This window comes from Microtus ochrogaster, chromosome 4 (genome assembly GCF_000317375.1).
Source record: "Microtus ochrogaster isolate Prairie Vole_2 chromosome 4, MicOch1.0, whole genome shotgun sequence".
NCBI lineage: Eukaryota > Metazoa > Chordata > Mammalia > Rodentia > Cricetidae > Microtus > Microtus ochrogaster.
This window is the reverse complement of record NC_022011.1, coordinates 25,491,630-25,507,609: the sequence shown is the minus strand read 5'-3', so window position 1 is coordinate 25,507,609 and position 15,980 is coordinate 25,491,630. Positions and strand designations below refer to the sequence as shown.

The following is a 15,980-nucleotide window of genomic DNA, read 5'->3' as shown; positions in this document are numbered from 1 at the left end:
GAGAGAGAGAGAGAGACAGAGAGAGAGAGACAGAGAGACAGACAGAGAGAGAGAGAGAGAGAGAGAGAGAGAGAGAGAGAGAGAGAGGCTTGATCTCCTCCAGGGTTATCTTAGTTCTAGATGCCTCTACCCAAATTATTGAAATGTGTCCCCTCTCTATAGGGGCTGTCTTTTCATCGGGAATTATGAGTTCATTATGTCTGTGTTTTGATTTTAAGCTCTGGGGGTCAGAGCTGGGCCTTTTCTTAGTCCCCGACCTCTGACCTTCTCTCCCCTTCAGTGCTAGACTTGCCCTGGGGATCCTGAATACTCCCTGCCTGGCATTGCTGACCCACGTCTCTCACTGTTGGTCTCAAGAGCCAACATCAAGTTGGGGTTCATATTGGACCATGCAGGTGTTTGCTGGAGACACATCCAAAGGCTTATACTGAGATGCTGGGGTGGGGTGGGGCCGTGACATGAGAGACCAATGGGGGTTCTGCACTGTTAATTAGACCTAGAACCCCCCTCCCACGTGCGCGCGCGCGCGCAAACACACACACACACACACACACACACACACACACACACACACACACACACTCATGTGTTTCCTGTAGGAATATCCTGCAGGGAACGGCTCAAATGTCACTCATGTTACCCGTATCAGAGCTCCCACCATCCAGAACTGTAGGACTGTCACAGCCACTTCTGTGATCTACTGTTACACTCCTTCTGCCACCTCCCAGAGGCCTGCTTGGCCATTCTACCACTGAGTCACAAGGCCTCTTGTCTAAGGAAGCAAGTTAGAAAATGGCATAGGCTCACTACCCCCTTGAGCAGAGCTGTATGGAACCAGTATCCTAGACCCTGTCCCAGACCTCTCAAGCTGGACAGGCCCAGGAATGCCTGGGGACCCAGGGGCACAGGGGTGCGTTTCTGAGCAGTTAGCAAGGCTGGAGCTGCTGGCTGGGACACCAGTGACAATGGTGGGTTTTGGTGGTTGGACAGAAGGCACAGGCTAGTCTCACAAACGTCCCTGTTTTCTCTAGATGGCTAGTTCCCCAAGGGCAGGGACAGCCCTCTGCTTGTTCCCAACACCTTGCCTGTGCCAATGTGCAATGGGTCTGCTACAAACTGGTTAATAATGAACCACCTGCTTCCTTCTCAGGGTGCACAGTTGGGGGGGGGGGTCAGCCCACCTGCCGCAGACTGGGTACTCACAGCTGAGGGCCAGCAGGCCGGCGTCGGTGACTGGGGTCTCACACAGGTTCAGCACCTGGAGCATAGTGAGGTGTTCCGACAGGAGCCGCAGGCCGGCGTCTCCAAACTGTGGGGCACACAGGTTCTTAGCCTCTGCAGACCTAGGGGAGGGGACCCTAAGGCTGGGCAGGAGTGGGAGGGGGTGGGATCTATCTATGAGGCCATGCCCTCTTTTCAGCACACAGCCCTCCTTCCTGAGTTCAGATCTAGTTTCTCACCAGGACATAGGCCAGGCAAGGGCCTCTATCAGAGTCTGAACTTAGGCTCTGAAACCTGAAAGCAGCGCTCAGGTGGCCCTTCCAAGAGATGGAGGAGCCTGTGTATCCCATAGGGCTAGGCCAGTAGTACCATGCTGGGATCCAGCAGGCTCCAAGAGAATACTCATGTATCCCTCCTCCCTGTCAGGCTGGAGAGGCCTAAGGTGAACTCTCAGCCCCGTATCTTCCAACTCAGGAGCCTGTGCAGTGTTCCCAATTGGGAAATGGGCTGCCAAGTGGCATGGGAACTCCAACTTCCTCCTGTCTGAGGGAATGGGTTAGGGTTACGCATGCAGAGTAAGTGGCTAGGCCCATGAGCTCTGGGCATGGGAGGTGAGGGGGAGGACAGGGCGCGGGATGTGGGCGGGGCGGCACCTGCGTGGACCACAGATTGAGCTGCTTGAGGGAAGGCAGTTTGATGAGGTGCTCGGCGCAGGCACTGGTGACGTTGGTGAAGGCCAAGCTGAGGTTCTCCAGGTTTCCAAAGGAGCCAGAGCTCAGCAGGCGGGCCAGGTCCGCGTCCTGCAGTGGGTGGGCATGATGCTCAGGGCAGGCTGGGGCATTTACCAGGGAGGCCTCATGCCCACTCCCCCCAGCCTTGTCTGCAGCCGACACGGGTTCTCTAACCACACCGAGGTCTTTGTGTCCCCAGGAGCTGAAAGGTGGTGGCTCAGCCTTGTGGTGTGACTCATAGCTTGAGTCACGGCTGGGCTGCAACCAAGGCCAGCACCCTCCCAAGCAGAGCGTGCACGTTCACATGCGTGGTGTGCCTGCGTGTGTGTGTGTGTGTGCACGTGTGTGTGCGTGCGCGTGCAAATGCAGAGGCATGCACACCCCGTGGCCAGCAGCTCCTGTGGAGTTTCCATGTGAAGAGCTGGTTGCTGCCCTCAGTCCCAAGTCAGCAGAGAGCCACCCGTGCCGCAGACCCTGGACTGAGGGTCTTTATTTTGACCTTTAGCTGTGCCCTGAGTTACAGCTAACTTCCCAGCCTCCTCTGCAGCTAATTATGGCCAGGTGCTGAATATGGAGAATGAGATGCACATGGAACTTCTAAGAAGAATCTCTAAGGGAAGGGCGGGCTGTTCCCTGTCACTTCCTCCTTCCTTGCTGGCTGGGAAGGAGCCACAGTGGCTGGAGCCTGGGCAGGCTTCCTGGTCCATAGCAGGAAGCCATGCCTTGAGGAGAGTGAGGTAGCAAGAAATTAGCAAGAAATTAGATTCCCTCAGAAAATGGGAAAATGGTGTGCAGATCTCATAGGGTAGTAAAAGTCAAGCAAACTAACAGTCCAGTGCTTAGTAGCTATTGTTACCATGGTTACTAGCAACCCCTCGGTAATACTGCCGATGTCACCAGCAATCTTTTGTCTTTTTTGAGGGGCTGAAGACTGAACCCGGAGCCTCCATGCATGCTAAACTGGGGCTCCACCCATGAGCTGCAACCCCAGCCTCAATATCAAAGACAAGCTTCGGCATAATATCTTCATTCTGCTTGGTTTCCATCTCTTTCTCTTCGGCCCAATTACCTCCTAGAGGAGCTGGCCTGTCTCCCGGTCCCATGGTCATACCTTCTCTCCCCCCCTGGCCATCTCTCACCCTGGCATCTGGACAGTTCACTTCCCTGCTCCACCCATCTTGCCCCGCCCTACCCCACACCACCCCCACAGAGACAAAAACTGACTTACCGTGGACTTGGAGGGCAGTGTTAGCCTGGTGGGCCCGCCTTTCCTTTGCTGCAATAGAAATGAGACCAGTTGAGTCTTATGACCCCTCTGCCACCAGCCCCTTGGGCAGAAGACACCTTGACGGTCACAGCTTATGGCATAGGTGACACCAAGAAACACTGGCAGAGGTGGAAGCGCGGGTGCTCTGATTGGAAGGGACATCACCCATCCAATTCTTGTTGGGGGAAGTGGCACCCACTTCAGTCTCAAATGACAGACAAGTTTTACACCAGATGTCTGATGGTAGAGACCTGGGCTGTGCACACCTTTTACAAAGAGCCACACAGTGGGGAGGGGAGGGTGGCTCCAGGGGAAAGGACAGCCCTCACGGGCCTGTGTGCTCCCATGCAGAGACAGCCTCTCAGCTAGGACGGGGTATGACAACCCCGGGGCCTCTGCAACGAAGCGGGAAGTGGGTTGTGTGACTTCGGCCCACGGGCTTTACCTCTTCTGCGCCCGTCTAGAACCCTGTGCGAAGGGCTGGGAACAAACCCAAACGCTCTGGGTGTAGAGAAGCAGTCACAGGGGGCCACCCCGTGTTCTGGGAACAGCGGGCAGTGGCAAGGACTTACCAGCTCCTTCAGCTCCCGCTGCCGGTCGCACAGCTGCTCGTACATGCGCTTGCCCACGTCTGTGCTCTCCAGCGTGGAGATGATCTGCAACTGGGTGTCATTGTTGTCGATGATGTTGTATTCCAGCATCAGGCACAGGATCTACAGGAGTCAGGAGGCTGTGTCAGGGAGTGGCCTGCCACAGGACCTTGGCGTACGCTACTCCCCCACGTTCAGAGTACTCTGCCTTTGCCCCCGGGTTAACGTTTCAACCCTATCTCCAGGGAAATGTAGGCTTTCCCCCATGGGCCAGTAAATTCTTTTCTATTCGCACCCCCTTGACTGATAGGCGGCTTGGTGACTACTTTCTAGAGGGTAGAATGTGGCAAGGAGGTGCTCCCCAATTCTGACAGCTCTTATAAACTGTTGTCCATGGGACAGACGTTCTGTTAGTGTCTGGCTTTGGGGGACCTCGTGGAGTAGTGGGGAAGAGGAGACCGAGGAGGAACAGTTGGGCCCCGGGCTTGTCCTCTTGGAAACTGAGCAGTGATCCTAAAGCCACACAAAGCAGACAAGCTGGGGCTGCCAACTTCTGAGGGACTGAGAAAAAAGTCTTGCAAAGGATGCCATGGGCTTTAACCCCTATGGCAATCTCTGGAAACTCTAAAGGAGAACAACTCAGGCAAGCCTAGCTACCCCTTTGTCTGTTAACGGTTCTGTGCTTCAAGAGGAGACAGTTGCTATGTAGTAATAGGTAATCAGAGCAGAAACCTGGAGATCGCTGTGATCGACACGGTGAATGAACCAGCAGCAGCCTGAGAAGGGCAGCCGCACGCTCAAGAGGCTCCAACCACACCTGCCTTGCCCACCCTGCCTGCTCCTCATATGGACCCCTTGTGAGGACACCCGGGCCAGGACCTCACCTCCGCCATGGTCTGGTTCCCTCTCAGTGCCAGGAGCATGCAGGGGCCCAGCTTGTTTTCCGCCAGCGAAAGCAGAAACTTTTTGGTCTTGTAACAGGAGCCCATGAGGATGTGCACCTGGGAGGCAAGAAGACCGAGGTGAAGCAACCGGGGTACCACTGCAGTGCCGTCCGTGACCCTCAGTGCCAGCCTCTGTGGGCAGGGACAGGTGGGGAACCTCCCTGCTTCTGCCAACGGCCTGGTCTCCCATGACTGTCACACCATCCCTATGGACGGAAACCTTCTCCCAAGGAGAATAGTGACTGAGGACACGTTTAACACTGGACTACACTGAGACGGGGTGCAGGCAGCAGGCGCAGTCACCCAGACAGATGAGACAGTGGTCACTGGAGCTGTCCAGGGGTGCAGAGCTAGCATGAAAGGGCAGAGGTGAAGCTGAAGACCACGTGTTCCAGAGGCGGGTGGTGCTGGTGGTAGCAAAGCCGCGAACCCGAATGTTGGAATGTTTCTGCATAGGATGGTAACACTCACATTCTATCTATTTTACTACAGGGAAAAAAAGGAGCCCCTCCCCCCTCCCAGCTCTTGCTGGGGGCTGCTGTATTGGGTCCTGTGAATTCTTAGCATTGAGGGTACCAGGTAGAAATTTCTAGGCAGTTCTTGCTAGGTGGGAGAACAACAGGCCGGACTCAGGTGGCAGCTAGGCTGTCCTGTGTCCTGCTTTCTCTGCACTACTAAAAGATGCTTTGAGAGATCACCCACCCAGCAAAGCCTGCTCTCTCCTGAGATACGCTGGAGGGGGTGTTGCTTGTATTTAGTTAGAGGTGAGGTCACAGAGCAAGGGCTCCCCGAGCTGTCCACAGAGAGACCAAACATCCTGCAACTACATACAATAGCAAGGGCCTTCTGGAAACGGCAGCCTAACCCAGGAACCACTTCTCGCCATGTGTCTCCATGGAAACATTTCTATCCCCACGGGTGCCTGCTTCCTTCCCTGAATATACATTCTTCTGGCCCATCATTAACAACTCTGGCGTACACACGAAATCACTTGTGTGGGAGCTGACTCCCCGTGACCTCTCTCACACTGAGTCTCCGCAGGAAGGAGTGGGGGAGACACCGAGCACTGCCAACGGTAAAGCTGTGATATCAGGGGAAGCCAGACGTGACAAGTAGGCAATTGGGCATGTTTATAGGTACACGGGACACGCTTAGAAAGCAGGTAGGTCCAGGGCAGCAGGTAGGGGTTTGGAGCAGATTTGTAAGGAAAAAGACCTAAATTAGACTCCCTCTCTCTTTTTTTTTGTTTTTAGAGACGGGGGTTTCTCTGTAGCTTTGGCGCCTGTCCTGGAACTTGCTCTGTAGACCAGGCTGGTCTCAAACTCACAGAGATCCACCTGCCCCTGCCTCCTGAGTGCTGGGATTAAAGGCGTGCGCCACCACCGCCCAGCTTAAAAATAGACCCCTTGAAGTGGTGTCTCAGAGGATATGATTATTTATCGTCATTGCACAGATCTTGTCCAAATTCACTGTGGTGACTGTCTACCCTGCAAATTAGTCTCTATCAGTCTCTAGTAAAGACAGGAGTAGCCTGAGCAGGCTCAGGGGTCTCGGAGTCCTGGTGGCTCAGTGACTATCTCATGCCTGCCACAACACATAATTGCTCTGATGCTCCGGGACGCCTCTTTGTCTTGTTTTTACATATGAGGAAGCTGGAGCCCAGACAGGTGAGTCAGCACACAAGGTCAGCTGGTGGAAAACTGGGCAGTGACCTAAGGCCCAGGTCTAGCTGACGCCTGCATTTTCTGCACATCACATGACCCCAGAAGGCTATGGGATCTGTGAATGGAGTTGGGTGTGTCAACAGTGACTGAGGTCACTGGCCACTTGGGCAGAACTTCTGTCCTGGGGGAAAGAGCAGCCTGAGTCCCTTTGCTACAGAAGAAGCCACTACCTCTAGATAATAGCTTGGCCTAGAAAAGGGCATGCCAACAAGCCCTGTCAAGAGAGCCACTGGACCTCTCTGGACCTCTGTTGCGGCCCAAGGGTGATTCTGTGACATTGGTTCTCAACTGTGGGTTGTGACCCCTTTGGGGGATGCCAAATGACCTTTTCATGGGGGGGGGCACATATAAAATATTTACATTAAGATTCATAAAATTACAGTTACGAAGTAGGAACAAAATAACCATGGTTGGGGGTCACCACAACATGAGGAACTATATTAAAGGGTCACAGCATTAGGAAGGTTGAGAACTACTATGCTATGGTAAGTAAGCACCAGAAGCCACTGTGGATGCAGTGGCTGACTCAGTGACCTCAATCCCTTCACCTAGCGTGGTGGATGAGCACCCTGAGTCTGGCTCCCAAGTCCCCCATTGTGAGGACTGGCTGAGCAGGTGGCACTGCAGTCAGTATCTCGTGACAAGCTGCATCTGTCCCTTGCACAGAAAATCACCATGACAACCAAGAGTGATCTTGGACCCTCAGCTGCCTGGATTGTAAAAGGGAGGGACAGTGAAGGTCCTCACTTCCCAGAGCAGGTGACAGGCTGGGGGTGCGTCAGGCTCTTGGCTCAGGTAAGCAGGAATGCGTGACACTCCCCCTTGGGCCCCCTCCCTCTTCATGGCTGGCACTGTGCTGGCCAGAAGATTCGCGGGCAGGCCACACGGTTGGCTGCTGTGCAACTCAGGATGGAAGAAGCCCAACGCCCACCAGCAGCTTCCTGCGGGGACCCCATGTACCATGCTGGCAAACAGCTCCCCATCATCGTCGCAGGCCACCCCTCCAGGGCTGTAGAGCTGGAACCAGCCATCCTTGCCGGCCCGCACACTCAGCAGGCACGAGTGGACCTGTAGGCAGAGGACAGACACACGGTCAGATTAAAACAGGTACAAAGGAAACGTGAATGCATTCGACAAGCCAGGCAGTCAGGAAGGACACGAACTTCCTTTAGCCCCACAACCATTAACCTCCGACTAAGTTCCACAGACCTTCGGGGAAGTCCAGCCATGTGTCCTCAGCCACGAGGCCGACTTAGCTGAGGAAAGCTCTGAGGGAGACAGGGCTGTGGCATCCCAGGGCAGAGCAGCCCCAAACAGGTCCTGTCTCCCTATTTTCTTCTGTGTTTCCCTCTGGGTGGGCCACTTCCTCTCTCTTCTGCTTTGGTCTCTGCCGGTCTCTGTGCCCAGGGCTCTCTCTTGCTCTCTGCCCCTCCCTGTCTGGGGTTTATCAACTAACCTTAGGCTTGGGGTGTTTGCCTTCTTCTGCCCCACTTCCCACCTTTCTTCCGTGGGCAGTCTTCCCTCTAGGCCTGTCCTAAGAATCTCAAGCTCTCTCCAGCCCTGAGATTCTCTTCTGTGAGGTCCTCACCCCCTTATCTGCCTGTCTGTCTTTCTCTACTGAAGGGTCTCTGTCTAGACTGGGGACAATATTAGAGGCCAAAGAACAGCCCTCCTGTCCCTTCCCAGAGCGGTGAGTAGGTACAACTGCATGGACACACGTGTGTCCGTGTTTGGGAAGGACGTCACACCTATACCCACAGTGCACATGTGTGCGCGCACACACACACACATGCTCATTATGCCCTCCCTCCAACTCCTCAGAACAGATTTTAAGTCGGGACTGATCGTCAACTCGAGGGTGAGGCCCAAGGCTACCGAGTCATTTGTGCGCAGATAGGTCTGTCACCGTCCCAAAAACAGACAGCGAGTCTCCATGGAGATGCTGCTTGCTATCGTCTGAATAGCCAAAGTGACTGTCTAAGGCCACACCTGGATGATTACACACAAGACCAGGCCCTACTGCAGAAAAAAAGGAAGAAGAAAAAAAAAGGCTTACTTCCTGTCTTGGATCCTCTGCAAACCTCTGAATCACATACTTCAGTTCCCTGGAAGGAAGAGGATGGGTCATTTGCAGGCCTGAGTGGACGTGTGGACGTGGGGTTGGGGGAGGGTGGAAGAGAGTCAAGGCACACGGGACATTTCCTAGCAGGGACTGGATGTGAGTCATAGGAGACTGTGCGGGAGGTCCCTCTGCAGCCTCCCAAAGTGCATGTGACCCCAAGAATGGGCAGAGGGAGGCTGGCGGTGGCAGGGGTGTGACAGTGACCCAGAGCAGGGGGCACTCGAAGCAGGAGAAGGCGGGGTGGCTTCTCTGGCATACTCACTTGGTGAACTTCTCATGCGCGAGAGCTCTGTACCAAAACCAAAGAGACAAGACAGTTAGGCGTCTGATGCACAATGCTCAACAGGGACATCGAGACTGTAGCTCTGATTAGAAGAACATAGAGGACATTGACAAAAAAATGTGGCTATCTTGTCCCTCCCTGTGACAAGGTAAGGATCACAGTTACGTGAATAGGCTGAACCCCCAGTGTCCCCACAGCCAACAAACACCAGGTCCACACCAGTCAACGGCAGAGGCGCTAACCGGGTGCGGGGGGTGCACAAACGTGAAGGCACATGCGGGCTCCAGGGACCCAGGTGTGTTTGCTAATTGTTCCACAATTAAGGCAAGGCTGCACTAATTACCAGCGCACATTGCCAGGCAATCAGGGACCATTCTTCCAAGTGAATTGCATCATGGGCCACTGTCAAGCGAGTCCTAGGGCCTGTGGGGACAGCTGCTGTAGCCAATGATGCCACAGAGAGAGGAGGCTCTAAGGAGTCGGATTTCTCCGGTCTCCATTCTTGGGGGCCCTGAGGGAGCTAGCGGGGCCAGCAAATGGGGCAATTACTGGGTGTAATGTCCCCCTCCGAGGAGCTGCATTCACAAACACAGGCTCGCTAATGGGCTCTGCAGAGAGCCCCAAGTGCCTCCCAAGGCCCAGCAGCTTCCAATCCTGTCAAAACAGGCCCGCAGGCATGTGAAGCCAGTGGCTCAGCTGAAGCTCTGGGCAGGCTGTGACCCACCATCACCCAACTGTTTCCCATGATGCACTTCCTGTTAGGAGGAGGGTGGTGAAAGAGGCAGAGGGTGCATCCATTTCTGGCACATTCAGAGTGTGCTGTGAGCTAACGGTGGGCATTAAAGGCACAGTGAGTGTAGCTAGCCTTCCCCTGCAGAGTCCAGAAATGCTCTTATGTGTGCATTTTCCTTTCTTTGTTGGTGCTAGCGATTGACCTCCGAGCACCGCACGTGCTAGGTGCTCTCCAGCCTTCCTTCCCTTCTTTGGCAGACAGGGTTTTGCTGGGTAGCTCACACTAGCCTGGAACTGTAACTATAACAATGGTTATCAACCTATGGGTCGCAACCCCAATGGGAGCGAATGACAGATATCGAATAGCAGATATCCTGCATATCAGATATTTATATTACAATCTATAACAGTAGCAAAACTACGGTTAATACAAGATTTAATTTTATGGTTGGGAGTCACCGCAACATGAGGAACTGTATTAAAGGGTTGCAGCGTTAGGAAGGTTGAGAACCACTGATTTACAGGCATGTGCTACCATGCCTGACGTGGTAATATATCAACTGTGGAGTTTTACTGTCCCCCAGGGAGGGAGGGTATTATTGTTCGCACTTGGTGCATAATTAAAACCTGTTAAAGCGACCATAGGTTAGGCATGGTAAAGATAGCTCTGACCTCCTCTGACTCTAAGGGTTCCCTATGTCACAACCACAAAGGCTGAGACTATTCTGACCACATTCTCGGTGCTTCAGAGGCCCACAAAGTCAGGCCACATCTCCATGTCTTGGCTGTGGGCCCCAGCTCCGCTCTGTAACACTGTGAGCCTCTGGAACCGACACCACCCCCTCCCATTCAGACAGGGCGTGGTGGGACTTACTCTTTGGGGAATGGAATGGGCTGAAGCAAGCTGGCCAGAGACGGCCTCCAATCATCATAGTCAGACCTAGGATGAGAGAGGAAGTCGGTGAGGAGTGGCCTCAGGGAGGTTTTCCACAAGCAATCCTGCATGACCCTAAGACGGCAAGTATCTGGTGTTATCACACAACGTGGATGCTGCCCCACCTGCTTCCTGGATAATGTCCACAGCACAGCATGAATCAATAAAGAACATTCCAGACTCACACAAGAACCAAGCGGCGACTATCTAGCTCCCCAGGATTGCCTATCCCCCTTGTTCAGAACTGAGACTTTCCTGTCTCAGTTCATTGCCCTTTTGAGCTATCACCAAGGGTGAGGGACTGATCTAAGTCTTTAATCCCTAAATCCATGTGACATCTGGAGAGACAGAGGGCCTCTAGGTTGGACCCTGACCCAATCTGATTGACATGAGAAGTATGTACAGAGAAAAGCCCCCCAAGAACTCAGAGAAAGGGAACCGGGGCAGGCTAGCCCGCCACACCTTCACCTGTCTCCTCAGAACTAAGAAGAAGACACTGTAGTTATAGCCACACGGCCTGTGATGAGGTCACAGTAGTTCAAATATGTCTCCATTGCTGGCTGACAGATCCAAAGGGAAGCCTACAGACCAATTCGAGAAAACCAACCAACCAACCAACCAACCAACCAACCAACCAACCAACCAACCAACCAACCACAGTTTGAGGCACTGTCCTCATCTACCAGAAACTTCTTTCTTTTTAGACAGGGTCTCAAGGCCAGTGAGATGGCTCTGTGGGTAAACGTGCTTTGTCCCCAAGCCTGACAACCCGAGTTCATGTTTGAGCCCCAGAATTCACGTGTTTGAAGAAGAAAACTAACCCCTGTACAATGTCCCCTGACCTCCACAGGTATGCCGTGGTATTTGAATTGAATGCACACATGCATTCGGCAGCTGAAGAGCGAACCTCAAGGTAGTCTGTTTTCATGGCACGAATCTCATCTTTTCAGTGGCTGGGTGAATAGCTGGCCCCGGGCTTAGAGTCTTATTCTAGGTCTTCTTTGACATTGAGAATTCAGGTGTCCTGCCATCACCTCCACTAATGAGCTTCCCACATGGTCCATCCCCTGCCCCCACTCCTTCTTGCTTCCAATCCCATTCAATCTATTGGTTTTGATTTTGAGATCGGTATCTCATGTAGCCCAGGCTAGTCCTGGACTTGCTATGTTAGCTGAGGATGACCTGGTCCTCCTGCGTCCACCTAGGATTTCAGGCATGCTTTACCGTGTGTTGCTTTGTGCAGTGGTAAGAGTGTACACCAGGATGCTAAAAGCGAGGCAAGCACACTCACTACCAACGTAGTCACGTGTGGTTCACCCTTCTTGATTTTTTTTACACTGCCGATAACCTGCCCACCCGTGTATACTCTGTCCCTCTGTCTGGGCTTCCCATAGAAATACAGCCTGCTGTTTTTCAGCCCCAGAACAAATGCTTCCTTCTAACAAAGTACAGCTCAGATAACCCTTGGCTCTGGACTATTCCCGCCCTACCGGCCTCTGAATGAACCCACGAGAAATGCCTTCAGGACCCAGATCACGCCCTGGAAGGCTCTAAGGAAAGGCCCAGATGGACAACATGGGAAAGAATTGCCAGAAGGGTCTGGTGGTGTTAGATAAAGTCATAACAGTGATATGGCTGACACCTAGGCACGTACTGTGCCCCCGCACAGGGCTCGGATTTGATCACTTCATCTCTGCGACACCCACAAGAGGTGGGGGAAAGGGATGTCTGGGTTCGGCAGTAGGAGGTGAGGGGCATGATAGCCTGTTGCACTGTGTGCTGGAGGCTGCTAGACCTGTGAACTGTGCCAATCGACGGTCTCAGAGCTCAGAGGCACCAGGGATGTATGCTGGAATGTCTGCTCTCCCTTTCTGGGAGGGTTCCAGAAAGGGTTCCTTTCTGGGTGTGTGTGTTGCGGGCGGGGGTCACTTATTTATGCAATGAACTTGCCTTCCTATGATGAGATCCCCGCCACCCTTAACTATATGGACCCATGGTCAGCACATTGAAATGTGACTTCCTAGGTCGCGTCCACTGTGTACCACATGCTTTCTTCTGAGGCCCTCCTAGAATCTTCCTGGCCAGGTGGGGGTCGCTGTCATCGCTTTAGAAACACAAATGCTGGAGCGTAGGCATCTCAGCCTTGGACTCAGGTCAGAACTGAGCCTTGAACCTGTTCTGTTCCTGGCTCCTGTCTATGTTCTGCCTACTAGGCAGTCCAGTGCCTCACTAGAAGGTGACCAGGTCATACCTGCAGGAGAAAGCTACACTTGTTGGGTCTTTTTTTCTATTTAAAAAAAAAAAAAGTTTTACAGGGGCCGGAGAGATGACTCAGTGGTTAAGAGCACTGACTGCTCTTCTAGAGGACCTGGGTTCGATTTCTGCACCCACACGGCAGTTCACAACTGTATGGGACTCCAAAATCTGACACCCTCACACAGACATACATGCAGGCAAAACACCAAAGCACATTAAAAAAAGAAAGTTTACAAAATAAAATTTGGAAGCTTGGGAGGGGAATGGCTTAGTAGGCAAGAGTGCTTGCTGTGTAAGCATGAGGTCCTGAGTTCAAAATGCAGCACCCATGTCAAAAGCACACGCCTGTCATCCTAGTGCTGAGGTGGGCAGGATCACGGGGGCTTGCTACCTGCCCGCCTAGCTCCAGATTTAGTGAGACCCTGTCTCAGGGAACAAGGCAGAGAGCGACAGAGTAGGAGGCTGAATGTCGTCTTCTTGACTTCACGTGTACATGTGAGATACATGTGCACACCACACATGTATACTATACATACATAGAAACAGTTAAGATCTGTTCTGTGTAGAAAGGCTATCGGACAGAGGACTGGAGAGGTGGCTCAGAGGTTAAGAGCACTGACTGCTCTTCCAGAGGTCCTGAGTTCAATTCCCAGCAACCACATGGTGGCTCCAAACCATCTGTAATGAGATCTGGCACCCTCCTCTGGCGTGTGGGTATACATAAAGGCAGAAATTGTATACATAATAAATAAATAAATCTTTTAAAAAAAAAAGAAAGGCTATCAGAGAACCCTAAGGAGATTTAAACACTTAAGTCAGAATGTGGTTGAGGGAGTGGACATGGGGCTCCTAGGGTCTCAGAATCAGGGGCATCATCTCCTTTCACCTCGGCTGTTCTTTCTGCCTGGATGGAAGTGTGTCTCACTGCCATGGTCACACGTGAGTCCGTGGTTTCTATACTGCACCCCACTACACCCTGCTCTTCAGGTCACTCCTTTGGGCATGTGGTGCTCCTCATACTCTGAGAGATAGACAGCTGGGACCTTTGTCTTCAAGCACAGACCCTGGCTTACCATCGACGGGCAACAAATGCTTCAAGAATATGTGGATTAGTGCTTGCATGCGTGGATGGATGGATGGATGGATGGATGGATGGATGGATGGATGGATGGATGGATGGAGACCCTGAAAAAGCTCTGAGCTCTCCTTACTGAAGACCCCAGGCCTGGTCTTGGCCAACTCAGCCTACTCCAGGCTGGCCCAAAGCAGGTCAATCCTGATGTGTCTTTGGAGTATGGTCCCTTCTTTAAGGGTTGCCAGGGGAGGCTTGTGGTGGCTTTTCAGAGGTGTCACATTCCAGTGATGCCAGAGCATACCTTGGAGAGCTTGTGGTAACAGGTAAAAAATAAAGCACTGCCTGGCTGGCCATACTAACCCATATTCCCCGTGGTCAGTGGTATACCCAGAGTTCTGAGTGTGGCTTTCCTCACCCTCACAATGTCCAAAGGGCCACTTCCGTTCCACACCATATCACCTTCCCTTCTTGTTTTTTTTTTTCCCACTCACTATGTAGACCAGGCAGGCCTCGAACTCAGAGATCAGCCTGCCTCTGCCTCCTGAGCACCGGGACTAAAGGCCTGCACCACCCCTCCTGGCTCTATCTTCTTCCCTTCTTCACCTCTCATCTGGATTGAGCCAAATGCTCGCTCTCACCAAGAACCATGGGACAATGGAGAAGACATCCCATTACTGACACCTCGCAGCAGCCCTCCACGTAGAGGGCAAGAGAAGCAACCTGAGCCCCAGAGGAGCCAGGAGCACCATCTCAGGTTACTCAACAGATAAATCCGTGTCTATTAGACACCGGCTTCTTGCCACCCTCAAGCGTGCTGAGTGGCACAGTGTTTGTTTCCTAAGCTGTCAAGAAATTATAACTGTGCCTTATCCCAACTCTATCCTAGGACAGGAAGCACCGCTATGCTACAATCACCAGTTGCGGTGACTCCCCTATACTGGGTGAACCTCTACATGTGTTGGACTGGGGCTACAGGTATCACCTCCCATGCTCACACTATGCCATCATGGGCTGGCTGGAGGGCTAAACTCAGGGAGGTCAGATGACGAGTTCCTGTTACAGATTAGAAAGTAGCACCGGGGGAACACGCACCCAGCTCCGTAGGACCTAAACCTGCTTTCCTTGACACAAGACACACTGAAGCCCTCTGAACCGCATGGGATTATTGAGATCCGGCAAGTCTGAGGGCCTGCAGACCACAGATCTAGGAGCCAGCCTGGTTTGACAAAGTTTGGAAACTTGGTCTCATTCTAGCGTGACCCTTCTTGGCTTTATCAGACTGTTCCAGGCATGGGCATGGCCCCTGACCCCTGGCCCATGCCCCGGAGTTGCAGCAGAACAGGAATTCTGGTCAAGCGGATGGAGCAGAACACTCATTCATGAACGTTTGTAAAGGAGGTAACGTCTGTCAGTGGTGAGAGGCCTTTCAGGCCTGCACGCTCCCGGGGGGGGGGGGGATTACCCACATGGTAAGGTGCCTGGGGCCCACGGGAGACAGCCCAAGGCAGGCAGCTCTGACCTGGAAGGCTGCTGCCATGAGGGTAGCTCAGAGGAGCCCACAGCCAAGAGCCTGGGGAGGCTCAGAGTGCTGTGGCTTTGGCCAGGAAAGAAACGAGACTCCTCTCTGCCCTATGAAACCTGGATCTGAGCTCTGTTCTCGGTGCTCTGAAGGCATTTTGGAAGTTTCTTCCTTTGGCTGTAGGATCAATAAATTGGGTTGTACCCTCCCTCGGCCTCAGCTGAGGGGACACAAAGAGGCTGGCACTGATTTTGAAGAGCCCCCTAGTCCTCTTAAGGACAACAGGAAGTACAGACAGGTGACTGCTGCCATCACATTCTCCTTGGTCTAACTAACCATGTATACACACATGTATACACATTCAGCTTTAGACACCACAGTCCTTATCTGGGAGCACAAAAAACCCTGTTGTGCCCTCCCGAATTCTGGTTTACAAGTCAGGTGAACAGAACACCCCAATGGGCTTTCCCCTCCCACCTTTCCCATTCTGGTTTACGAGTCAGGTGGCTGGAAACTCACACAGTGTGAGTAGGACTAAGAACAAACAGATGCTATGAGACTGGATGGACACAGGATGCTGGA

At 52.9% G+C, this 15,980-nt stretch overlaps 1 protein-coding gene across 2 annotated transcripts in view; it reads right to left on the bottom strand.

Moving 5' to 3' along the window:
• Positions 1-15,980, bottom strand: part of Cmip (c-Maf inducing protein) — a 194,500-nt gene that overhangs the window by 3,688 nt on the left and 174,832 nt on the right. For both annotated transcript variants that reach the window (XM_005345735.3, XM_005345736.2), the window contains 9 exons: positions 10,489-10,554; positions 8,862-8,888; positions 8,534-8,582; positions 7,438-7,545; positions 4,694-4,810; positions 3,792-3,932; positions 3,181-3,228; positions 1,875-2,021; positions 1,204-1,309 (listed from right to left, as the gene is read on the bottom strand). In XM_005345735.3, coding sequence (XP_005345792.1) covers positions 1,204-1,309; positions 1,875-2,021; positions 3,181-3,228; positions 3,792-3,932; positions 4,694-4,810; positions 7,438-7,545; positions 8,534-8,582; positions 8,862-8,888; positions 10,489-10,554 — 809 coding nt within the window. The remainder of the gene's footprint in view (positions 1-1,203; positions 1,310-1,874; positions 2,022-3,180; positions 3,229-3,791; positions 3,933-4,693; positions 4,811-7,437; positions 7,546-8,533; positions 8,583-8,861; positions 8,889-10,488; positions 10,555-15,980) is intronic.